General features: G+C 45.2%; 1 protein-coding gene across 3 annotated transcripts in view; it reads right to left on the reverse strand.

Annotated features, from left to right (window-relative positions):
- RAB4B (RAB4B, member RAS oncogene family) overlaps positions 1 to 26,467 on the reverse strand; it is a 237,689-nt gene that overhangs the window by 75,280 nt on the left and 135,942 nt on the right. For all 3 annotated transcript variants that reach the window (XR_015299958.1, XR_015299957.1, XM_086938008.1), the window contains exon 4: positions 21,901 to 21,963. Coding sequence is in view for 1 of the 3 variants with exons in the window: in XM_086938008.1 (XP_086794134.1) it covers positions 21,901 to 21,963 (63 nt within the window). In the remaining 2 variants the exon portion in view is untranslated. The remainder of the gene's footprint in view (positions 1 to 21,900; positions 21,964 to 26,467) is intronic.

The raw sequence follows: 26,467 nt of genomic DNA on the forward strand, positions 1-26,467 counted from the left end.
CAGATCTGTTAGCTGACCTTGAGCCTGGTTCCACTGACATGCCAGACACTCTTGTAATGGGCGCATTTGCAGTCTTGCATGAGGAACAAGAAAATGCCATCATTCCTATTAGCTGCATGAACACTTGCTGGTAGTGACAGTGTTGTGGTTGAAATCTATAAACTAGCATTTGTATAGCACTTATCCTGACTGGATTGGGATATGCTAGGGCTGTGGAAGTATTCACTGTAGCTCTTAAATATTGTTGCATTGAGGACTGTTGGAGATTGGATTTGCTTAGATTTATTGTGAATCCCAGACTGTGAAGCAACTGAATTGCACGGGGTGTGTGTTGAACACAGTTGTTGTGGGAGTTTGCTTTTATGAACCAATCGTCCAGATAAGGGAAGACATGAATTTGTTGTCTTCTCAGATGGGCTGCAACCACTGCAAGGCATTTGGTGAAAACTCTGGGTGCGGTAGTGACTCAGAATGGGAGCACTTTAAACTGGTAGTGTTGACCATCAACCACAAACCTGAGCTATTTCCTGTAGGCGGGATGTATGGGAATGTGGAAGTAGGCGTCCTTTAAATCTAGAGTGGAGAGAAAGTCACCTTGCTGTAGTAGTGGAAGCACTTGTTGTAAAGCGACCGTGTGGAAGTGGTCTGATTGAATGTAAATTTGAGCAGTCTGAGGTCCAATATTGGTCTGAGAGAGCCGTCCTTTTTGGGATTCGAAAATAAAGGGAATAGACTCCTGTGCCCTGATAAGGCGGAGGAAATGGTTCTATTTAATTTTTTGTAACATTGCTAAGACCTTCTGCTTGAGGAGTGCTAGGTGTTGTAACGACATTGGACGCTGTTTTGGAGGAATGTTGGGAGGTGTAGAAGTGAGTTCCAAGCAATAACTATACTGGATAATCTGTCTTACCCACTTGTCTTTTGTGATAGAATTACAGACAGGTAGGAACTGTGAGAGGCGTCCCCCGACAGGAGTGGGATGATCGGGGGAAGCGTAGGGAAGTCACCGTTTGTTATTAGGGGAGTTGCGGGTGTTGTTACCCATGCCTCTACCCATGTTTTGTTACCCCTGTAGCCTCCTCTAATGTATCCCCTAGAAAAGGAGCTCTGGTTAGGACTTTTATAGGATGAGGACGGGTGTTCTGATGTATTTGTTTTGGAACCTGCTCTATAGAAGGAGCGACGATAGGAGCCTCTGGTAGATGGGGACTGTAAAGCTCCCATAGACTTTGCGGTCTCGGTGTCTTTTTAAATGTTTTCTAAAGATGCGTCGACTGCAGGGCCAAAGAGGTGCTCTTGATCAAAGTGTTGATTTAGAATGATATTTTGTACCTCTTGTTTAAATCCAGATACCTTGCGCCAGGCGTGTCTGCGTAGCAAAACACTGGTATTTATTGCACTGGAGGCAGTGTCTGCTGCATGTAGCGCGCTTTTGATGGATGTATTGGTTATTAGTTTGCCTTCCTCTATAAGGTCATTGGCTTTGTCCTTATATTCTTGAGATAGATGTTGAATGAGCTTTTCCAGCTCAACATAGTGGGCCCTATCGTATCTTGCTAGAAGGGCTTCTGTGTTTGATATTCTCCATGAATTTGCAGCTTGAGACGCCATACGTTTACCTGACGCGTCTAATAATTTAGATTATTTGTCAGGCAGTGGTGTGTCACCTGACCCCTGGGAATTTGCCCTTTTGCGTGCATTGGCTACAACTAGTGAATCTAAGGGAAGTTGGCCCTTTATGTATATAGGGTCAGTGGGAGCTGCTTTGCATTTTTTGTCTACTAAGGGGTTAAGAACCCTAGCTCTAACTGGGCCTTTGAACACCTCAGGAGCGTGTCTAAGTAGGCCTTGTAACATGGGTGAGACATGAGTAGATTTTTTGTGTTGTTGAGCAAAAGTCTCCAGTAGAAAATCCTCTTCTACAGGATCTGAATGAAGTTTGACCTTATGGTATGTGGCGACCCTATTGATTAGCTGGGCAAAACCCACATTGTCATCTGACAGGGATGGTTTTGATGGGTAGAAATCAGGATCATTGGTTAGATCAGGATCAGTATTGTAATCATGCCATGGGTCTGGTTCCTGTGGTGAATCATCAGGATCTAATGGTACTACGTCTTCATCCAGTTACCCATCCCCATGTGAATCGTCACTGTCCTCCAATTGTGGAGTGTGCGGTGGTGAAATGATTACATTATGGTTAACTGGTGGTGGAGGTGAAGGAGGTGGTGAAGTATTAGTAGCTATGTGTACATTTTTTGGAGGAACTGGAGCATGTGGCAAATGAACTGGTTTCCTCTTTGTAGGTAGTTTGGTGACTATGTGACCAGTCTTTGGGTGAATAAAGATGGTAGTCTGTTTTGGATCGGGAAAGAAAAGCTCTTCTGGATCGAAATGTTTGTTTGGCGTTGAGGATTTCTCCTTGGAAGCAGTTTTTGGTTGTTTTGGGACATTGCCCGGTACAAAATCCTTCCCTGGTTCCGAAGCATTCGGTGCTTTGTCCTTTAATGGACTTGGCATTGACGTTTTCGGTGCTAAAGTCTTTTCTGTGTGCTTCGTGTGGAAGTTTTGTCCGTGTGCTTCGGCCCGAGGTTTTATCCAGCGGTTTCGGTGCTGGTGGCTTATCCGGCTGCTTCGGTGCCGATGCTTTATCCGGCCGCTTAGGTGCCGATGCCTTATCGGGCTGCTTCGGTGCGGAGGGATCTTTTGTCGATTTCGGTGACGAATGTCTTCCCAGAGCCGGTGGAGGAGGGTGTGGCAACTCGGACGATTGAGTTTTCGGTGTCGAAGATGGCTTTTCGGTATCGGGTGGTTGCTCGAGCCGGATGGCTTTTGTTTGTCCTTCAGTGCCAGGCCCGAAGGCGGGGCGCTCGAAGTTCTTGTACGGTGTGGACCTGAGCCCGAAGGTGTTACCGGAGCCATTGGTACGGGCTTGGGGGGTGCGGGGGTCTCGGTACTTACGTCCGTTTGAGCAGGGGTGATGTCATCTTCGGCATCGGAGACGTCTGCTTCAGAGTCCGGGACCTGTTCTGGCTCCGGAAGGTTATGGGGAGCTGCATGGAAGATGTCTGGAATGGAACCTGTGCCTCCCTGCACGTCGCAGCGTCGAGCTAGACTATCCCGGGTGGTCTTTTTTGACTTTAAGGAGAGACAAGCCTCACAATCATCCTCTCGATGCTCTGGTGGAGAGAGGCACAGATTGTAAACAGGATGGAGGTCAGAGTGTGGAAACTTAGCACCACACTGTGGACATTTCTTGAATGGAGTCCATTCCATCGACGTCCGTCTTTTCCGGCAAGGGTAGGCCCAGCAGCCCGCGTAGAGGTCCGCAGGCGGCAAAGTTTATTCAAAAGTTGGCGAGGGTCGAAGGCACACGACCGAAACAATACCGTCGGTTAAGTGTGATTGCGCATCGAAGAGTGCTCGATAACGACACCGATCCGGAGCGCAGCAAGTCACATCCGAACACGATGGCGGAAAAAAACAATCTAAAGATGGAGCCGAAGCCCATGAGCACTGTCGATCGAAGGAGGAGTCAACAACCTTGTGACTACAAGACTTTTTCGAAGACAAAAACAACATGCAATTCCGAGCCCAACACCAGATGGCGATCTATGCATAGTGTACAATCTGTAGCTCATATGCCTCGAACACATATTTAGTTAACAGAACTTTGGAGTTGCACACATCTTAATTCTACGTTTACCAATGTTAATTGTGTGTTCATCACGGTGGCACGCACACCTTTCTAACTTGTTTAAAAACTGTTTCAGTATTATACTCTTAAGTAACTAATTTTACCAAATTCTATCATTTAACATTTAAGCATGACTACCAAGAGTAGAAATTGACATCAAAACTGATTTGTATTCACCAAGCATGAATGGTTTGGTGGAAAGATTTAACAAAACATTAGTGGAAGGCAGTTGGCTGTTACAGCGAACACTGATGTTATAAAACATGTGGCGGATTTACTGTGGTGGCATCATTGTACGCCACATTGTACAACCAGAATTTCTCCTTTTGTGTTACTTTAAGGAAGGAGAACACACAAGATGGGCGGAATGTTGCAGAATGGCAAAACATTCACCCCCAGTCACAGATCTGGGTTTAATTCATCGTTATTTTGCTCACCAAGCCACCCCAGTTCAGACACGGCCATATGCAAATCAGTCTTGACCCTGTGCCTCATGGGAACAGTCCAGCCAGAACTGCCAAGCAATGTCTTCCCTGGACCGGAATCAAGCATCCTAGGACCGGTTTCTGGCTATCAGCCGTCTTCAGCCAGGATAGCTTGACTCCAATGGCTTAGTGAACACAAGACCCATGTCTGGGCATACCCTTCCCACAATGAAGGAGGCTTAGACAAGAATTACATCCTACTTGGTTGTTCTCTAAAAGGAAGACTTGCAATTTAAAAACAATTATGATACTGTCAAAAGAAATGTTGAAAAGAAAAAAACTAAAACTCAAAAATTGGTTGTGCCAAAACAAACCAAATTATGTGTGGGAGATAAAGTCAAAATCAAGCTGCCCTGGGCATGTACAGAAAGGGTGTTCCAAATTTTCAACATATGCGAAATTGTTAAGATGGGAAAAACATCTGTCTTATTAAGCAACAACACATGGTGGAGTATTACTAGATTGGCTAAGTTAAAAACAGATAATAAAGTTACCGATGTGGGTGATCAAGCAGGTTTTACAAGTGAATGTATTGAGATGAAAAATAATGATCCTGAAAATGAAAGATTTTGCCAGAAAGTGTTTGTGCATCAGAAACCGATAAGGAGAAAAAAAAACACTAAGTTGCCAAATTTGCCAAAGAAATTTCAGGATTTTGTTATGTATTGATTGATTGTATTTTTTTGTTTTATTTTGTTTGAAGATTCTGTATGTAATGATCCGTAGTTTTTTATTTTTTTTACATATCAGGAATGGATATATCTGGTAAGTTCTAGCATGGACATTGTATTCATTCTGTCATTACTTAACATTCACATTCCATTACCAAGCTGGTCAAGCTTCCCTGTATGGTATTCCTATCATTACTGCTATTATCCTGTGTCCTATTGCTTAAGCTTTGTTGTTGTTCATATAACTCCCAGATTTCATTGAGTGTTCGTTGTCAGTTGAATCTTGCTGTGGTGGTGCTTGGATGCTCCAATAAATAGCTAGTACTTATTTACACCATTTATATGAGTGTATACTCTTTCAAACATACCACATAATCACAAGGTATAGTGCACACTGGCATTGGCTCTGTTGTTAGGTTGTGTTTCCACACTGCCGGTGAATATGGAAAATGGAGACTAGAGATACAGAAGATGACCATGCGAAGAAAGGAGAAGGAAGAGTATATGCATCATCCACATGCTTTCGAAGAGGAGGATTGGCGCATGTGAATCTTTAGTAACACATGCAAAGAATAGATGCTTACAGAGTAACATTTTATGTTTGTGGCATGTGTAGCTGCAGATTCACATGCTCTGCATGGACTGTAAACCAGTCCTCCCCTAAGCATGGGCTAGCCAGTGGATGTTTCAGAAGATTGAAATAGTGTACAAGGAAAGCTTGGCCAACGTTAATTTGTTGGCAAGCTAAGACATGTATGGGGTACACCGGGTAGCTACTCTGCAGATGTCCGCTATTGGAATGTTAACTAAGGCCATAGAGGCACCTTTTTTGCTGAAAGTGGGGTCTGGGAAGGATAGGTAAATGAAGTTTGGCTCTGGCGTAACATTTCTGGATACATTTGACCAACCAATGTGCTATTCATGCTTTGGAGAGAGCATGGCCCTTTTGTGGTTTGGCAAAGGAGACAAAGAGCTGCTGTGTCTTACACCTCTCTGCCACGGACTCTGGACGAGGGAATAACAGTGGGATTTAATATTTTGACTGAGGTGAAAATAAGAGATCACCCTTGGTACAAATGTGCTTTTTGTCCTAAGGACTAATCTATCAGCATGAACTTGAAAGAAGGCGGCTTCTAGTGTACAAGCCTAAAGGTCACTCATATGTCCAAGGGAGGCAATTGCCACTAGGACAGCTACCTTACAGGAAAGGAATTGTAGAGGGTATGACCGAAGTGGTTCAATAAGTCTGGTGAGGAATATGATTTGATTTGATTAGGAACTTATATAGCGCATACTGTCACCCTACGGGTATCCTGGCGCTTCACACTACAGACTTAGACAGGAGTAGAACAAGGTCGCAGAGAACAAGGATGGAGGAGCTGGGCTTACGCCTTAGGGAAGAACCAAGTTTTCAAGTTCATACGGAACTCTAGCAGGGAGTTGGCTTGTCGAAGGCTCAGAGGGCGTTCATTCCATAGCCGTGCGCCAGCCACGCTGAATGTCCTACCTCCTAACCTCGAGCGTTTAAACCGGGGAATCGTCCGCAGGCATGCATTAGAGGAGCGAAGCTGTCTTGTCGGGTGATACAGTGTGAACCTTTTCTGAAGAGGAATGGGACCTAGTTCATGCGCGGCTCTAAAGACCAAGCAGAGAGTCTTAAAATTGACCCTCTCCCTGATCGGCAGTGTAGCTCTCTCAAAGCCAGGGTAGAGGAGGAACTCCGTAGCCTGCCAAGAGACAGTTTAGCTGCTGCAGACTGGATTCTTTACAGTCCCTGAAGAATATAAGCAGGGGCCCCCAAGTAGAGGGAGTTGCAATATTCCAGCCTGCGTTCCACAGTACTACTTACCACCTGAGAGAGTGAGCCTCTTTAGGAAGTAGAGGGAGTATTTTCCGTAACAAACGGATTAAGGCAAAGCAAACACTGGCAGTCTTTCTTGCCTGAGATTCCATCAAACATCACCCCCAAATTACGAACCTTCCTAACCGGTATTAAAGGTTCCTCCTCTGGTGTGAGTCTAAAGTCCGATGGAAAAGGTCTGGACATCCTTCCTGCAGAACAGTATACTACCTCAGTCTTTCTGCTATTAAATTGAAATGAGTTCCTCCTGAGCCAATCAGTCGTCTGCCGCAAGCAATGCTGGAACGCCTCCAGAGATATTGCATGGTCCCCTTCCTAGGAAAAGGCTATTTGTGCGTCATTGGCATAATTGACTAGACAGACCCCGGAGGACTTTATGATGACAAGCAGAGGTTGCAGGTAGACATTGAATAGAATGGGGCTAATCGCAGAGCCCTGCGGCACCCCATGGGCAACCAGAGATCTACTAGAGGAGAATGGTGCTAGATTTACCATCTGCTGTCGGCCTTCTAAATAAGATTGAAACCATTGCAGCGCCCGGCATTTCACTCCTATCCTCTTCAATCTTTCCACCAGTATGAGATGATTCACCGTGTCGAATGCGGCCGACATATCGAGAAGTACTAAAACTGTAGCATTCTCGTTGTCGGCTCGCATCCGCTGGTTGTCCAGCATGGTGACCAGATCCGTCTCAGTCCAGTGTCCGAGTCGAAAACCAAACTGGTCTATATCTAAAAGATTGTTCTCCTCCAGGAAACATGACAGAGACCTACTGACCACCTTCTCAATTATCTTCACTGGGTAGGGGAGAAGTGAAATGGGTCTAAAGTTTGCTGGTATGGACGGGTCCAGAGAAGGTTTTTTTTATCAGTAGAGAGACCACCGCCAGTTTCCAGCACAACGGAACTATTCCTTCTTCCAAAGACTGATAGCAAATCTGCCTCAGCCATGGAAAGGTATTACGCCCAAAAGATTTCCATATTTTGTGGGGAAGAGGATCAAGGGGGGAACCAGAGGATACAATATCTCCCAAACGGACAAATTCCTCTTCCGTTAGAGCTTGTAAATTATCTAGATAGACAAGCTGTTGTGGGACTGCCTCAATCTCTAGTTCAGGGTGAGGTTGTTCCTCCTTGTCGTTGATATGCAGGTTACTCACAATTTTAGTAATCTTGTCTTGAAAATGTGTATCTATTTCATCACATTGTTTTTGGGAGGCTACCACTTTATTTTCTAGGCAAATAGGAGAGGAGATTCCAGGAGGCAAGGGCAGGAAAAATCCTGGGTAGGATGACTCTTAAGTCCTTCCAGAAAAGCTTTAATAACTGGAACAGTGATATGTATTCCTTTTTCTGAAGGTAGGCAGCAACAGCAGCTATATGAAGTCTAATGAAGGTTAGGCGAGGCCCGACTGTTTCAAGTGAAGCAGGTAACAGACAATATCTTGCACTGCTGCATGGCTAGGGTTGACGTGCCTAGGCATAAAGTAGTGCACATATCTTCTTCATTTGGCTGAATAGCATGCACTTGTTGAAGGTCTGCAGGTCTCTCGCAGGATGGTAATACACTCTGGGGGTACGTTGAGATAGCTAAACATTTAACTGCTTGGGGTTCGGTGTCCCAGCGAGCTGAGGCTCTGTGCGAGATAGTCCGGCGTGCTGGACAGCCTCTGGTGAACTGACAGAGAGCTTGAGGAGGGTGGTGAACAAGGGCTGTCTAGCCTAGGTGGGGGGTCATGAGGATGTGATTGAGGGATTTTTGTTGAAGCTTTCAAACTACAAAAAGAAGAAGTAAGAGAGGCAGAAAAGCATAGGCAAATATCTCTGACAACTTCATCCATAGTGCATTGTCCAAAGACTGAATACCCGGAGGCACAGTTTGGGCTTTTTTGGTGGTGGCACAGAGGTCTACCTTGGGGAAAACCTACCGAAAAAGTATGTGAGTAGAACGTGTGGGTGGAGCTCCCACTCGTGGACTTGTTGCTGCATCCTGCTGAGCAGGTCTGAGTGTCCATCATCAAATGTTCGGGGCTAACACAGACAACTGTGGAGAGTGAGTACTGCCCTGCACCTGAAGGCAGAACATGGGAGTCATTTTGTCTGTGCAAATGAGGACCATCTTGTGCTAGGTGTGGAAGAGGAATGCCAAGAGGGCTAGCCGGATGGCCAGCTACCTGGGGGACTGGGTCACAAAAAGGCTGGCTTTAAAACAGGTTGTTGCTATTTCACCACTGCAGCCCACAACACTACTTGATCCTCCTAGTGCCACTAGGATTGTGACCACTTTGCAGCTAGGCACTCCTGTAATGGGCACAGTTGTAAACTGTCATGGGGACATATGGCAACACAAGAGCCCATCATGCTTAGCCAGCATAGACAACAGATATTTCATGTTGTGTTACCGTTGTTACCATGGCTGTATACTGTTTCTGCTGAAATTGTGATTTATAGGCTTGATGAATGAGCCTCATGTGTTTGAAGTAATGTACTGTTTCTGATTGACACTTTATCTCTCAATCACTTCCCTATCCTCACAAAACACCAATACCCGCCTTCCCTTCCTCCCCCTCACCATGTTCCCGCCTAGGGACTTTGTCACATGCAATAATACAAAAATATTTGCATTAAGAGATCGTTGCCCAGAGTGAATTAAACACGGAGTATAACAAATCCCTTGTGTTTTATGCTTTGTTTTGAATATTTGTTTTGAACCCTCACTTTGTATTGTCATTTTCTGGGACCACTGTCCAGACGTACTGCTTTACACCCAGGTCCCATCCTAAACGTTACTTTAGGAGCTGGCTGAAAAAGGGGAAGCAGAGATGTTAAAACCTGCACCCTTGTAGGGCTGGGATTGGCTTTCTTGGTGGCTGAGTTCAGTACCGCCCCCAAGCAGGGCAGGGTTTGAAAGGGCTGGAGGTACAACTTTGTGGTATTGATGATAAACCCTAGATCGTATAGGTCTATGGTGGCCTGTGTGTGAGCCAAGCATTGCTATTTGGTTGCACTCTTGATGAGCCAATCGACTAAGGGTAGTTGCAGACGCTGTTTCTCCGGAGGTGAGCGGCTACCACTGAAAGACACTTTGTGAACACCCGGGGGCTGTGGTAACCCCGAAGGGCAGCATTTAGAATTGTTAATACCGGCCAATTACCATGAAGCAGAGGAACTGATGATGTGCATGGCAGATCGAGCGCAGTCATGAAGTTGTCTTATTGCCGTTAAGGGATAACATCCAGAAGTGCAAATATGTGGAACTGCTGTGACAGGATGTATTTGCTGAGGGGCCGGAGGCCCAGTATGGGCCGGAGAGACCGGCCCTTCTTGGAAAAAATAAAGTATTGAGAGTACAGTCCCATGCCGCAGTGGTGGAGTGGCACAAGCTCTATGGCCCATTTACCAATAAATGCCTCCACTTACTCTTGAAGGAGGTGCTGATGTTCTGGGGAGTGTGTGTGTTTGATGGAAGGGATGTTTGGAGCTCACAAATACCACCAAACAGTAATCCTTGCTTATGATGTTGAGTACCCATTGGTATGAGGTGATTTCCACCCACCAGGAAAGAAACCTTGTAATCTTGACCTGGCAAGTGTTATGTATTCTGGGGAAGCGCTAGCAAGTCACTGCTTTGCAGGGGTGGCCCCTATAGTGGCTCCGCCTCTGCCTCTAGAGGTATCACTCTTGTAACCACCCCCGCCCAAACATCTCTGTAGTAGCCCCAGGGAGGGGTCTGCTGCATTTGTTGTCTGTGAAAAAAGGTGGATGCATCATGGGAGGCGATCTTGCAAGCTCATGATACTAGGACCGTGGTAGGTGTCTGTAGTGCTCCCAAGGCCTTTACTGTATCAGTGTACTACTTTATCTTTTGAGCATCTGGTAAACATGCAGTCCAAAGAGGTGAGCAGGTTGAGCAGGTTCTGGTGCACTTCCAGCTTGAAGCGGGAGCACACAGCCAGGTATGTCAGCAAAAAAGGATGCTTTAATTTATCCTGCTGGATGCGGTGTCAGCAGCTTCCAGGGCACACTGAATATTGGTGTCGGAGATGAGCTTGCCTGCCAAAAGTTTAGTACTGGTCCATGAGGTGCAGAAGCGTTATGTGTCTAAAGTAGGCCTTCATAGAACCGGCGCCATCTTTTATCATGAACAAGTTTTCTTAAGTTGCCTTCCCCTTTACACAATTAACTTTTACACACATTTGCGTGCGTAATAATGTTGGATTAGTTTCTCTGAACCTGCTTTGCTTACAGACCCTGCTTTGCCTAACATTATCATGATTACTTGAACACCACGTACAAGGTCTCGACACACATTGTGCAAATGTCGTTCTATTTTTCATCCACGGGGCAACATGGCTATCTATAGGCCAAAACAATGCTGGCTTGCAAAGGACTCCCAATTATGCTTGTTTATCTTTATAAATAAACAAGCATTTCCAGGTTGAGGCAGAAGAGTGCTTTGCTGATATTGGCATGGTCTCTACACACTGATGCTTCGGCCCAAAAGCTTGCAGACTTCCTTATGCAAGGGTGTCCAGCTCGTGACCAAGATGGGGACTTGCACTCTTTTACCATCAGGTAGCCAGGGTTGGATCATCCAGCAGGAGGACTCTTGGCTACACACGCACACACTCGCCCTAGACACTTTGGTTAGGAACAGCATAGTAAGAGTATGACCAATTCTCTATATTGTATTCTATGCCTGCGTATTTACTTTGATTTACCATCATGGTGGAACATTTTATTCTGTTCAATGTTCTGGAGCTTTTAGTGACCTTCATTTGCTTCTGCCTATTGATCATTGCAGCACATATATTTTATAGAAGAATCAAGCTTGTTTAATAAATATTGAAAACGTCCCTCTCTGTATTTCTTGTATGTTTTTCTAAGAGTGCTAGAGAACGAGTGAATAAGCAAAAAGGTTCTAGATCGGTTACTACGCTTCCAGTGGGAACAGGGTTGTCCTGTTCAGTGGTTGCCAGAAACCATTTGCTACCCGACTAGGTTTAGGGGGGAATATGGTGGCACTGTGAGCTAGCTAGTCTAAAGGGCAACATATCCTAAGGGTTTGCATAGAATTAGTCTGAAAACATCCCAACGTTTATGCGGTTCACAAACACGCAGTTCCTACTGTGAGGTCGAAACTACACAACAGAGGAAGCTCCTTAATCTCATTCCAGTGTGCCCTGGCGTACTGGGAAAATAAATCGACAGAGTTAGCAATGCACCAATGAGTCACAGACTGGGCAACAGCACGTTTAACTGCTGCGCCTATATTCTTACTTTTTCTGTCTAGAGGTAGTGCATCGCCTGTGCCCTGGGCCTTGACATGCTTGCAGGCAGAATAGACAACAAGCATTTGCAATGCAATGGTCTCGGCATCATTAAAGGTAGAGCTATTGGCATTGCTCATGACATTTTTTTTCTTTAAATCAAAAATTAATGGGCATTGTCATTAACATTGCCAATACACAGCACTCTGCACTCAACAGCACACAATGCTCTGCACTCACTACTCTGCACACTCACCACTCTGCACACTCACCACTCTGCACACTCACCACCACTCTGCACACTCACCACCACTCTGCACACTCACCACCACTCTGCACACTCACCACCACTCTGCACACTCACCACCACTCTGCACACTCACCACCACTCTGCACACTCACCACCACTCTGCACACTCACCACCACTCTGCACACTCACCACCACTCTGCACACTCACCACCACTCTGCACACTCACCACCACTCTGCACACTCACCACCACTCTGCACTCACCACTCTGCACTCACCACTCTGCACTCACCACTCTGCACTCACCACTCTGCACTCACCACTCTGCACTCACCACTCTGCACTCACCACTCTGCACTCACCACTCTGCACTCACCACTCTGCACTCACCACTCACCACCAGGTAGAGATAATACTAGCACCCTAGCCCGCTCACTGCCTTTTGTATCTGAAACCTGCAGGGACTTTTGTACAGGCTGCATGCAAAGCTTGACATACATACATCTTGGAGCACCTTGGAAGTGTTGCAGCAGAAAGAGCAGTCGTTTTAATTTAAGTAGACTTAGGTCATTTAATATTTTGAAAATGGTTGTACGTCCTGAAGTAGAAGCAAAGATGCTTTTCATTTGCATCAGTTAATGTAGTAGATTCTGCCTGTGCAATGTACCAGCGTGTTTGTGATTGGGTTATTTGCTGTTGTGGGTCTCCAATCACGCTCCTACATAGTTTCTGAAAAAGCTTTCTTAGTATCGCGGCCGCCCCGGAAGTCAGGCACGGTGGCCTGTGACGGGGGCGGGGCCACGTTCAGACCGGAAAAGGAGGCAGGCGGAGTCGTTGCGTCTCGCGGCCCGGGGCTCCTGTGAGCGGTGTAGAGCCCCATGTACCAGCGTGTTTGTGATTGGGTTATTTGCTGTTGTGGGTCTCCAATCACGCTCCTACATAGTTTCTGAAAAAGCTTTCTTAGTATCGCGGCCGCCCCGGAAGTCAGGCACGGTCGCCTGTGACGGGGGCGGGGCCACGTTCAGACCGGAAAAGGAGGCAGGCGGAGTCGTTGCGTCTCGCGGCCCGGGGCTCCTGTGAGCGGTGTAGAGCCATGGGGCCGCGCCAGCAGGAGGTTGGGCGCCGCGTGCTGAGGTAAGGTAAGTTCCAAAAGGCTGGAGCGCGATTGGTGCACTTGTGTGTGTGTATGCTCGTGTGTGTGTATGTATGTGTGCGACGGTGACGGCGGGGGAGGGGGAGGGGGACTCGGTGCACTTGTGTGTGTGCGCGTGTGTGTGTATGAGTCAGGGGTGGTGTCTCTGTATGTATGTATGTGCGTGCGTGCATGGGCGCTTGTGTTTGTGTGTATGCGCATGCGTGTGTGGTGCTTGCGCTTCCCAGGAGACAGCGCCTGGCCACAGCGCGCGTTCCAGTTACAAATCGCCTGGAAGGATGCGCGTGGCCGGGACTGTCTCCTGGGAAGCATAGTCGCTAACAAAAGATCTCGGCGGAGACGCGCTTCCGCGCGTTGACGCCGAGACCTAAAAAAGGAGTCTGATGGAAGGTGTCCCCTAGTGTACACCGGGTCAGAAAAGGACACATTATACTTCTAATCCACTTAAGGGTGATAACCCTGTTTTTTACAGACTCCTTAAAGATGTCGGGAGCAGGCTTAAGCATTCCCTTAAGCGTGGGGAGGTTCTGCATTGAGAGCTGGGAAGAAGAAATCGTCTCCAGCAAGAAATCATCATCCTACAGTAGCTTATGCATCTTGACCTTATGGTATGTAGCCAGCCTATGGAAGGCCTCTGTAGTACAGGTTCTTCAGTCAATGAACCACGAGGAGAAGAAAGTTGTAGGAGACTTCTTTAGTCTTCACAGCACAATCCCTGACACAGCAAGCTGCTTCAGAGGTCTCCGCATAACTGCCGGACCCCGAATCATCAGCTGGAATCCCCCAGTGCATTCCACTTCCACATTCTAATAACCACTCCGGAAGTCATGGGAATGGAAATACAACACATCTTCCCCCTTAAAACAATAAAACAAAGATGCAAAACCAAAATCTACTACACAAAAATCAAACCGAGAGAGATAAAATACAAAATAAAGAAAACCAAAGAGAAACCATGGAATGAATAGAGAAATGTATTGTAGAATTTAATCCTTAGAGTAATAGGGAGCACATATTCTTCTCCTGCTTTCCATTGGTGCAGCAGCTACAGCACTGGAAGTTGGACCAACAGCTACACCATTACTACAGACCCTTCATTCTCCCTGAAACAAGCAGGAATCAGTTTCTGCATGCCCAGATAAAGAACAATTTTCATTTTGAACGTCTTGAGAAAACATGGCATCACCACAACCAGTAAAGTGAGTTGACATTTCATTTGGTTGACTGGGAAAGGGAACATCCAGTAAAGACAGGCCAGAGAAACCAAAAGGGGTTTCAAGAACAGAATTCACACGCAAGTTGTTTCTCACTAACACCACATTACTTTTACTCCACCATTTGCCATTCTCTACTAAAACTGCATGTTTAGAAATTCTAACAATGCGTGTCATGGGAAAAAAGTTAGAGTTCTGGCTTTTGACTCCGGCTGGTCTTTTCGCCTTGACAAGATCTCCAACGAGAAGTTGAACATCTTTCACTTTCTTGTTCGTGTAATCGCTTTGCTTCATTTTTACTTGTGCCTTTTCAACAGTATCAAATACTTGTTTAAGATCAGAGATCTTGTTAGTACACTTTGTCTGCTCCAAAACCCAGTTGGGACTAAGTTTGGAAAAATCAAAGCGTCCTGTTAAAAGTAAAAAAGGAGGAATACCAGTCACAGAGTGTGGAGTATTGTGTTAACTCCATAAACTCTCTTGGACAGTTTCGTGAACAGACTCCCCCTGAACGTAAGCCAACTGAATAGTTTCTTTTAACATCATGTTCACCCTCTCCACCATGCCATTACCATAGGTACTATAAAGGGCCACGGTCAGGTGCAAGACTCCCATATTTGTTAATTTGTTTTGCATGGAATGGGATTTGAATTGGGCCCCATTGTCTGAGACAAGAATTTTGGGAACCCCTTCACGTCGAAACAAATCACTGAGGATATCAACCAGAGCTGTGGTAGAAGGTTCAAACACAAATCTACACTCCACCCATTTTGAAAAGTAGTAAACTGTGTCTAAAGCAAATCTCATATTGACCTTGAGATTGTACATTGGACCAATGAAGTCTATCCTCAGTTTTTCCCAATGACCATTGGGAAAAGCGACAGGGTGAAGGGGAATGTTACGTACTTTTATGGATTCGTCGGCCATGGAGCAGCTAGCCCACCGTCCTACAAAACTCTCCACTTCGATATCCATCCCTGGCCACCAATAGTAGAGTTGCAGACGTTTTTTAGTTCCAGTCATGCCAAGGTGGCCGTGGTGAGAAAAATTAATCAATCTTAGCCTGAGAACTCCTGGAGGAATCAACAAACTCCCTCTCATAATAAAATCATTTTCAAAAGTGAGATCATTTTTCACTTTGTAAAAAGGACTTAACCCTTCATCCAAATTCCTCTCATCAGGCCACCCTTTGGTGATGAAAACCTTAATCAAATTTTGTGATTCATCACATTTTGAGCAATCCATCTATTCTGAGTTGCTGATGGCCCCTTCCAATACAACCAAACCATCAACCAAACCAACAACACACTCAAGGTCATCATCAATAGAGTTGGAGTGCGCTTCATGTAGAGGACATCTAGACCGACAGTCAGCACAAGCATTTTTTCCTCCAGGAATGTGCTTAATAACAAAATTAAATTCAAACATCCTGGAAAGTAATCTCACCAGTCTAGGACTGAACTGGTCATGAAAATCTTTTGACAGGAAGAACGAGAGGCTTATGGTCGGTGACTAGAAAAAACCTTCTGCCCCAAAGAAAGGTTTCAACGTGTTTAGTGGCTCAAACACAGGCCAAAGCCTCCCTTTCAATGGTGCTGTAGTGACATTCTGTCTGGGAGAGGGATCTGGAGGCAAAACCCACTGTTTGTTCTACACCCTCGACTAACTGCGTGATAACAGCACCTAACCCAACCCCACTGGCATTCACTGTGACAATAAATGTGGCATCATATCTGAAAGGGTGCAAGGCCGGAGCTTTAACAATGAGATTTTTTAAATTACTGAAAGCTGCAGACTCAGCCTCCCATGCAAATTGTTCACCCTTCCTAAGGAGTTTCCTTAAGGGTTCAGTTTAGAGGGCAAAACTGTCAAAATGTGAATAGTATTTGCATAACCCGAGAAAAGACCGTAGCTGGTCTTTATTCTCAGGAGGAGGGTTGTCAAAAATTGCCTTGACAAGGTCAGACTTAGGCCTAATGCCGGACTCGGAAATGTGATGGCCTAAGTAGTCAATGTTGCCAAATAGGTAGTTGCACTTTTCTTTTTTAACTGTAAATCCATTTCATTCTAAAATTTGTAGCACATTACACAAAATTTCAAGATGCTCTTCAGTATTTTTAGAAAATATAAGGGTGTCGTCCTGATAGGCAAGAAGATTTTTACATTCCGCAAATAATTTGACCATTAATTTCTGAAAAACAGCAGCAGCCGATGCCAGGACGAATGGCATTCTTAAAAATCTGAAAACGCCAAAATGTTAAAAGCAAAAAGGGAGCACAAATCTTCAGTACGCTCTACCTGATGGTAGACAGATTTTAAGTCAAGACAAGAAAAGACTTTGGCACCTCCCAGATGGGCTAGCATTTCTTGAATTTTGGGTAAGGGGAAGCAATCCACTAAAATGTTCTTGTTCAGAGATCTTAAGTCAATGCAAAGTTTGATATATTTTGTGCCTTTCTTCTTCGCGACGACGATCGGAGAAATTCACTCAGATGAATCAATCGGCACAATGACCTTCTGACAGCACAAGTTCCCAAGATGCTGCTTCAATTGGTCTGTGATGCACAGTGGGTCATTCCTAACTTTGTGGATGATAGGTATTGCATCCTTCTTTAAAATGATTTTGTCCTCAAAACCATGTACTAGACCTAATTTGTTGTCAAATAAGGCATTGTGCTTAAGTAACAACTGTTGCAGCGTAGACTTAACTTCAGGTATGTCCACTAAGGAAATGGGACAAGAAGTGCCTGGTCTTAACACCATCCCAAATTTCTTTGGTCTTTCCACCCTAGAATGTTGTAGCCTTTCTCCGCTACGTAAACTTTAGTGAAAATCAATCTGTCTTTGAATTTAATATTGTTAAGGAAAAAAAACCAACATGCAATATTGTGACCACCAAAGAAAATAATGTGAATGTGTGGTAGTGATAATTGAAGAGAGTTCCGATGTTTGTAGGATAATTCCTCAGTGACAAAGGTAACAGGTGAACCAGAGTCTACAGTCACCAGAATTTCCTCAACACCAATGGTGACATTGCACAGGGGACCACCATCATTCACATCAGAGTCAATAGAAAGCACAATCTTATTAAAACTTTTGATGGTGCATATGTTAGTATCAGAAGAGTTCTCTACATTTTCAAGGGTGGCAATCTTGTGAGGATTCTTACATATACAAGAAAAATGACCATTCTTTTTGAAATTCATGCAGTTTACCTAGGGCTTGACAATTTCTAGCTTTGGCTAAATGTGTGAAGGAGTCACATCTGTAACAAACACTTTGTTTTTTATTATCATTTACTTTATTGAATGTAGTTTTAGGCTTGGTGCCAATAGCGTTGACAGGCTCAGAGACAGGCTCAGATTTGACCGTGTTCAATTCTTTTAATGCTACAACCGATCTCTCAATGCCTCTCGCTAATTCGAGAGTTTCATTTAAAGAAGGATTTCTACAGCAGAGTAACCTTTCTTGAACTTTTTTTGGTAAAATCAAAGTTGCAGTTGAATTCACAAGTGGCAATTAAAACTCTCAGCTCAGCTAGAAAGGTGTTAATAGATTCAAATTCATATTGGCGTCTGGAGTAGAACTGGTCTCTCTCAACTACTACGCTGGTATCATCCTTAAAGTGATTAGAAAGTCCGCAAATGGTTTCTTTATAGACATCCCAATTGGTTTCATCAGGTTGAGTAACCACTGGCAAATGGTCAAAAATGCGTTGACCTTCTGAACCTAGATTATTGTAAAGAAGAGCAAAATTTCTGACCGGCTCAAATTTTGACCCATCCAAAGCTATTAGTAGCTGGTAAAGCCTTTAAACCATTGCTTCCATTTTGTTTTGAGTACCCCTGGTTCTAGTAAGAATGCGGAGGGCAGGTTATATTTTGCATGGCGACTTATTAAAGCAGACAAAAGTAGAGACTAAAAATACAATAATTCTTTCAATAAATGATGTGCAAACAGTAGGATGGTGTACACATCACCAAGAAAAATGAGTAAAGGATAATGACATAAATGACCACAAGTAGTGAAACGTTAATGTGTGTGCATCATAATGTACTTCATATTAAAGATGCACAAGTAAAAGAAGTAGATCAAAGTAATGAAATTGTGTGTAACACAGGTGTGCGCATCACCGTAATAAATTTCCAATGATGTAGCACTTATCACTCATGTATGTAAAATAAACGTGACTTGAAGTAGTAAGGCGCGCATGTAGTGAAAATAAAAAGGTGTGCGCATCACCGAATATCTTGGAATTAAAGATGCACTTAACTGGACTCTTGAAGCAGTACAGGAAAGCGCACATAATGAAGCTGAACAGGTGTGCGCGTCACCGAGCGTGATGAAAGTAGTGCGTGCAAACTTGATGAGGGGCTTGCATATTGCAGACAAACAGGTGCGCGCGCCACAGAGTATAAAAAAAACTTATGGTGCACTCAGCTGCTTTTGAATTTATATCAAAGGGTGTGCGTGTCAAAGCGCAGAAAATGTAGACAACCTTGATGCCTGACAAGATGGCAGCACGTTGCATGACCCTGACGTGAACACATGGTGACATGGGGAACGCTGGAGCCAGAGAGGAAAGGACTGCAGAGCGAGAAGGAGAATCCCAAGGTGTGTGCCAGGTAGGGCTGAGCGCTCACGAGGTGGCAATTGACGGTGAGAACAGGCCCCAGTTTAAGGTTGAATGAAGAAAAGTAAAAAAATTGTCATACGACCTGCTGCCAGAAGGTTAGGTAGAAAAAGTGGGGCACTTCAGTCCAATCACTGCACGTCTATGTTGAAATCACATAAGAAGTGGCCGGGAAGTGCTGTAGGATGTGCTGTGAAGATCCCAATCGTCGCCAAATGTAGTACGGGTTCTTCAGCCAATGATACACGAGGAGAAGAAAGTTGTAGGAGTCTTCTTTATTCTCTACAGCACACAGCACAATCCCAACACAGCAAGCTGTTTCAGAGGTCTCCGCATAACTGCCGGACCCCGAATCATCACCTGGAATCCTCCAGTGCATTCCACTCCCACATTCTAACAACCATTCCGGTAGCCATGGGAATGGCAATACAACAGCCTCATGGTTTTAGGTGGTGTCACCAGACGGGGAAGGCTTTGCACGGTTATGGTCTGGATCTGCAACCCCAGGTGGGTCGACGTCATAATCATCCCACGGGGTGTAATGAGTGTGTGGGTCGAAGGGCATGTCATAAGGATGAGGGAGGCTTATCCTGGACAATCTCCTCCAAACCCAGAAAGTGGTCACCCATTTGGAGAGTGAAATGAAGACTCACCAAATCGTGAGGATGAACGATGGATAGGGTCGGTGGAGGTGGAGAAGAAGACAAAGGAAGAGTAGGGAAAAGATGAGCTGAGGTAGACGAGGCAGAGGAGGTGGTTTAATAGTTCTATTGCTGTGAGATCTTAGACCTGGGCTCCACTGGTTGGTTGAGGGCCACCCAGTCTGTGGGTGAAGGGCAATCTGCTGCTGACAGGCGCCAAGCTCATCCTAAGACATTGAAAGGGCTGACCTTGATTTTGGGAGGATGGCACATTGGCATTTCAGCACCAAAGATGGTCTTTGGACTGGAGGCTCTTCAGTCTAAAGATGGCTTTGAGGGGGACTTCGCAGTTGGCATGGAAAGGGCAGTCAAAGCCGAAAGGTGTGGGTTTAGTACATGCTTCAGCACTGGGAGCTGGGTGGGTGACTGGTCCAAAGAGTGGTGTCGGTGCCAAACATGGCTTCCTGCCAGTGGTGGACTGGACACCTCCTGACGGGCTTCTGGGTTTGAAGCTCGACTACATCAAGGGCGATGCTTGGCCTCTTTTCGGTGCTGGGGATGTAGAGGGGGGTGAGTGGTTGTATTCACAGCTGTAGTTTTCGGCAGATGCCGCTGGGTATGCGGCAGCTCATTGACTTCGGAGCAGAAATTCTCTTCTAGCAACAAGACCTGGTCCTCTGCGGGGGAAGTCCCTGGCTGAGTGTCTGCTTCAAAGTCCTGTTCACGGAAGATATCTGGAGCATCATTGCTCTGTTGATGTGCCAAGCAGACCGATGTGAGTCTTCGAGCTAGACCGTAGCACAAGGTTTTTTTATTACAGTAGGCGAGGGCAGCAGCACAGGGAGCCTTGTTGAGCTTTTGAGACAGACAGAGGTTACATACCTGATGGAGGTCTGTCCACGGAAACTTGGAGCAACACTTTAGGCAGTTACGGAGTGAAGTCCTTTCCATCACAGATGGAACATTCTCAAGCGTCAAATTGCAGAACAGGAACAGAATAGGGCGCAGAAAAGTCAAGGTCATGGGACCGCACGAGATAACTCAAAGCTTAGAGACAAAGAGAAGACAAGACCATTTTTTATACTTAGTCTAGAGGATCTGAACGGGTCTAGCAACAAAACCACAAGCTCGGCCCATCAACCCAGAGCTTGGTGAGAATACGTCTGAATTAGATGGTTGAAAAAAAATCTAACATTGGAGCCAATGTCCACGTGCATAACCAGAAGTAGGTGGAGTCACTGCACAAGTGGCACACGTCCGAGTCCAACAGTACATGGCAGGAATAAGCACAGCATGTGTATTTACAGCTACACCTGCCACAAACAAAGTGTTTCTCAGACTGCAGAAAACCCAAGATAAACCTGCTCTTCTATCATTGGCCAGTTAAGATTCCTTCCTCCCACTCTTCGTAAACACTTTCTTTGGATTCAAGATTGACATAAATAATATACATGTATGTGACACCTAAATCAATAAAATCCAACTCCTCCTCTTAATCACACATCACTTAGCCAAAGCCTGCCTCTGGGCACCAAAAAACTTTCAATCATATACCAATGCCATCAAACAACACCGTCTTTAGGTGAGGCTCTTTACTTTTCCTCGGTTTGTCATTCATAACCCATTGTGGCCGGAATTTGCTTTATTTCAGATCCATTTTTTAACAGAAAAACAACTTTACCCATATTCGGAATAAACATTTCCTTGCTGTTTCATGTAACAAGCCTGATTTGTGTTTCAGGATATCTCCCACGAGAATACTTTGGCTGCATGCACAGAAACGTTCTGAATCACTTTTAAGAAGGTTTACAGCAAGAGGATCACATATGCGGTCCTTAAGAAGGGAAGCAAGCCTCACAAAGAAAATGGTTGACATGTTCAAATGCGAAAAAAAGCATTTATTTTCATGGAAAGTATGACAAATGCAACCGCAATGCTTCATAACCTTGTTTGCACAGAGCTTGTTTTGTAAAATCTCATTCACAAAGCCCTCGCCACCATACAATGTAAATCAATAGGGACACACCTGGTTATGTCATAAACGAGGAGTGCTCCAGCAGCACCACGGTAATAGCTCCTGGTAACCGACCTGGTGAAAAAATTATATATATTAGTGCAACAAGGGACAATGCAAAGATGTTGGAAAAAAGCACAGTTAAAAAACAAAATTCAAATCTTTTCCTCTCATGCTTTCCAATGAAACACTACATTTGTTGGGCTATCTAAAATGTGGGTTCTTTTTTTGAGACTCTGTTCTTGTGAAATGTGTACTCAGTTACCTATGTTGAAGAAACGCATACGCTATATCAATGTAATAGATACATGGTGTAAGCCTTCAGGACTTCATGGGCCCAGAGTAAAATCCACCTGGAAAACAAGCATTGGCATAGCCAATAGGTCTCACCTTTGGGACCTTATAAGTGTTTACTCTTGCAACAGTTGATGTTGTTGAACCAAGGATATTGTACTGCATAACTAAATACGTATAAGGTCCCAAAAGCGAGACCTATTGGCTATGTCAATGCTTGTTGGAGAAGTGTTTCTGGGTGTGGTTTGGATGGGTGTTTAGTTTTTGTTGGGGAGCAGAGTCAGTGTTGGGATGGGGTGCCAAGCAGCTGCCGAGAGGCTACTGACTTCTTATTTTTTTACCAAAGTGTACAGCCTTCGGCATCGCCACGTGCACTCAATTGGTGGCCTGTGGATCCCCATGCACTCATACAAGATCTCACAAGCCCAGCAGTAGATCAGACAACGATGAGTGCTCTTTCATGCCAAAAAACTTAGAATTGTTCACTTGAGTGACATTTTTTCATCTGACAGGTGTGATGAACATTAGGCTGGGGAAGGAGGGATATGGAAGCCAAGTATGTCCTCAATGCATGTATCCCCATGAGGCAGGCTTGAGTTATTGAACATGTCAGCACAGGAAGGCCACACACAACACCTGTAAGCACCCTCTTTCTTCATTGTTTCTGCTGTAATGTTTTTGCTAGAGAGTTTGACACTAACAAAACAACCCCGTACACTGCCAATGTGAAGACTAGAATGTCTACTTATTTTGTTTTCTTTATTCCATTTGTTTTGGTCTAGTTTTTAGGGAATTGCCAGAGGTTGTTTCAGTGAGTTTAGCAGGGGTAGAGGTCAGATCTCAAGAGCTCACGGAGCGGGATTGTCTATCCAAAGGTGGATAACAGTAGTTCCAATAAGTCAACACTGAAAGAATTGTTAGAGATGCAAGCTGTTTTGCAGTACAAAAGAAAGGGTTAAACAAAAAATGCACAGCAGACTTACAGCTTAGACCTCATGTATCTCTAAAACCAGAAGGTCTAGGTACAGCTCAGATTTAGTAAATCCATGAACGTTTTACTCTGGACCACAAAGTACGTTTTATAAAAATAAAAAAATAGAAAAAAAACAAATCAACGAATATACTGAAAGGAAGAGACGCAGGCTTGATGTTGTCAGGTGAATACTATAAGCATAGAAGCAGGCGCGTGACCTTCCACTGACGGCCTCGAGTTACAGGGGGCGGCGCAGCGCTTTGAAGTCCCATATTCATAGCAACGAAGAAGCGGAGCCCTTGATGTCCGCTGAAAGGCTAGGGTATAGGGCCAGGCAATGCATAGAAAGTATTGAACACACCTTTAAAAATACTAAGCTTCTCGCACTACAAAGAGGGCCTTCGAGGCGCTCAAAGGGAGCACATGAGCTACAGAAAGAAGTGTGCCGGACCTTGAAGTGCACTTTAATCTTAGAAGGAAAGCCCGGAAAAGTTCAATTAAAGGTAGGGGTGAAGTTCAGAGTGTTTGAAGTTTGTGCTAGGACTGGTGGGAGCTAGATGGGTGCTGACGGTGGTTACTCAAAGAACTTCCAGAAATGTATGGTGGTCGCACTTTTCTGGTAGCCTTGAAATGCAACAAAGGGTGGGGGGGGGGCGCGGTATGGGCTGTTTCAGTAGGTGGAATGGTAACCCAATGAATTCTGTGCACTTCTAAAAACCCTAATTCCATCTCCCTTAATGCACATCTGAAAACAACACAATCAACTTGGCGACATTAACCTGTAGACATTAGTCCCGAAAGCAAGTCAAGTACCTAGCTAAGATCAAGTAGTTATTAGAAGCAGCTAATACTCTCTAGAACAAAATATGTTTTATTCTCGAGGTGATAAAAGGCGTGTAAAAATGGGAAAAATACTAGAAATTGAGCCACATAAAATAGTTTGTATGAAGGCATGCTGACCATTTCACAGTATTAGCACACTGAGTAGAATGTATGGCGCTGGTCAGCCAATCAATATGCTTCCTTTGCAGGCTATATTTACCCTTATAGGTCGCAAAGGGAGCCTATTGTATTGTATTGTTTGAGGTTCAATAAATATTGGAATAGATTATCTGCTCCAGCATTTTAATGTTTGTTTTTCTGTTTCTCACTATTTGTTTTAGAACATTCAATCCACGAATGGTAGAATGTTCTAACAGCATTATAACTTTTCAATAACTGGCTAACATTGTTGTTAATTGCCTTCTCCCTTGTTATAGGCACAGAAGAAGACCGTTAACAACTGCTATTGCCTAAAACAACCTCATTTTTTAGCTGTACCTCTACACTATGTTGCCGCTCCTTACTACCAATGTCCATCCATATACAGCTGGTTCTGTTTTTTATGTCTCCGTCACAGCACCTAAGCGAAAACACTCCCCTACAGCTACCACCAGACACTTCTACAAAACCACTATTTCTAGCACATGCCCCTTGCCCAAACGCATCCCCTTGCTCACCCCCCAACCTGCGCCCTTTTTTTCCTGTTATATCCATGACTGACCCTGTTCTTTCTTAGTTACAAACTGCATCCCCAAGTTTGCGGGACCTCAATACTTTCTGCAACTGCACCCTAATTAAAACTTTCGAACCCAAATGGGCTGGTAATCTGCATAGTTGTGACCCACCCAGTTTGGGTTGGCTTTTTCTGACCAGAAAGACATCACCGTTGTTGAGGCATATCTGTCTGCACTGTTTTTTGTTTTTTTTAATTACGCATATGGAGTCCACAATGACCAAATATATACCAGAGGTGCTCTGAATAAACGTGCTCCCCAAAGCAAGCGGGTTTTCTCCAAGTCTTGTTTTGATGCATGGGAACAGCTTGGACCCTCCGATTCTGCTAGCCACACAAACAGAGCAGAATGCTACTCCATCAAACATACGTTTCTAAGGGACCATTAAATATTTAATCACTGCACTCAAGCTGGTGTTTTCATTATCAAATATGTGGCGGTTTTGGCTAAGAAGGCTTCGTTAAATAGTGGTGTGTGCACTGCTCAAACCCATGACATGGTGGTTTGCGGGAAACAACAATGTGTGAGTTGGTTTGTGAAACTGGTCTAGTTCGCTCCAAAGAGTTCACGGGAGATGATTTTTTTTTTTTAATACAAATTGAAGACACACTTATGAACAACATTTAAATGAATATAGAAGAACAAGCATTGGAAATGCAATAGGTCTCGCACCATTAGAGTTAGTGCTTTTAGAATTGTTTATGGGTTTTTTTTGTAAATGTTTAGCATTTTTGTTTCCTGTAGCCAATGCTAAAGAATTACAAATAAAAAAAGCCATAAACATTTCTTAAAGCTGTAACTGAAATGGTCTGAGACCTATTGCACTGTGTGAGGGTGAGGTGTTGAGGGTGAGTGAGGGTGAGGGTGGGTGAGGGTGAGTGAGGGTGAGTGAGGGTGAGTGAGGGTGAGTGAGGGTGAGGGGTTGAGGGTGAGTGAGGGTGAGGGGTTGAGGGTGAGTGAGGGTGAGTGAGGGTGAGTGAGGGTGAGTGAGGGTGAGTGAGGGTGAGTGAGTGAGGGTGAGTGAGGGTGAGTGAGTGAGGGTGAGTGAGGGTGAGTGAGGGTGAGTGGTTGAGGGTGAGTGAGGGTGAGTGAGGGTGAGTGAGGGTGAGTGAGGGTGAGTGAGGGTGAGGGTGAGTGAGGGTGAGTGAGGGTGAGTGAGGGTGAGTGAGGGTGAGTGAGGGTGAGTGAGGGTGAGTGAGGGTGAGTGAGGGTGAGTGAGGGTGGGTGAGTGAGTGACGGTGAGTGAGTGAGGGTGGGTGAGGGTGAGTGAGGGTGAGGGGTTGAGGGTGAGGTGTTGAGGGTGAGTGAGGGTGAGTGAGGTGTTGAGGGTGAGTGAGGGTGAGGGTGAGTTAGGGTGAGGGGTTGAGGGTGAGTGAGAGTAGTTGAGGCTGAGTGAGGGTGAGTGAGAGTGAGGGTGAGTGAGGGGTTGAGGGTGAAGGTTTGAGGGTGAGGGTGAGGGGTTGAGGGTGAGTGAGGGTGAGGGGTTGAGGGAGGGTGAGTGTGGGTGAGTGTGGGTGAGGGTGAGTGAGGGTGAGTGAGGGTGAGGAGTTGAGGGTGAGTGAGTGTGAGGGGTTGAGGGTGAGTGAGGGTGAGGGTGAGTGAGGGTGAGGCTGAGGTGTTGAGGGTGAGTGAGGGTGAGTGAGAGGTTGAGGGCGAGGGGTTGAGGGTGTGAGGGTGAGGGGTTGAGGGTGAGTGAGGGTGGAGGGTGAGGGGGTGAGGGTGAGGGGTTGAGGGTGAGTGAGGGTGGAGGGTGAGG

Source organism: Lissotriton vulgaris, chromosome 9 (genome assembly GCF_964263255.1).
Source record: "Lissotriton vulgaris chromosome 9, aLisVul1.2, whole genome shotgun sequence".
NCBI lineage: Eukaryota > Metazoa > Chordata > Amphibia > Caudata > Salamandridae > Lissotriton > Lissotriton vulgaris.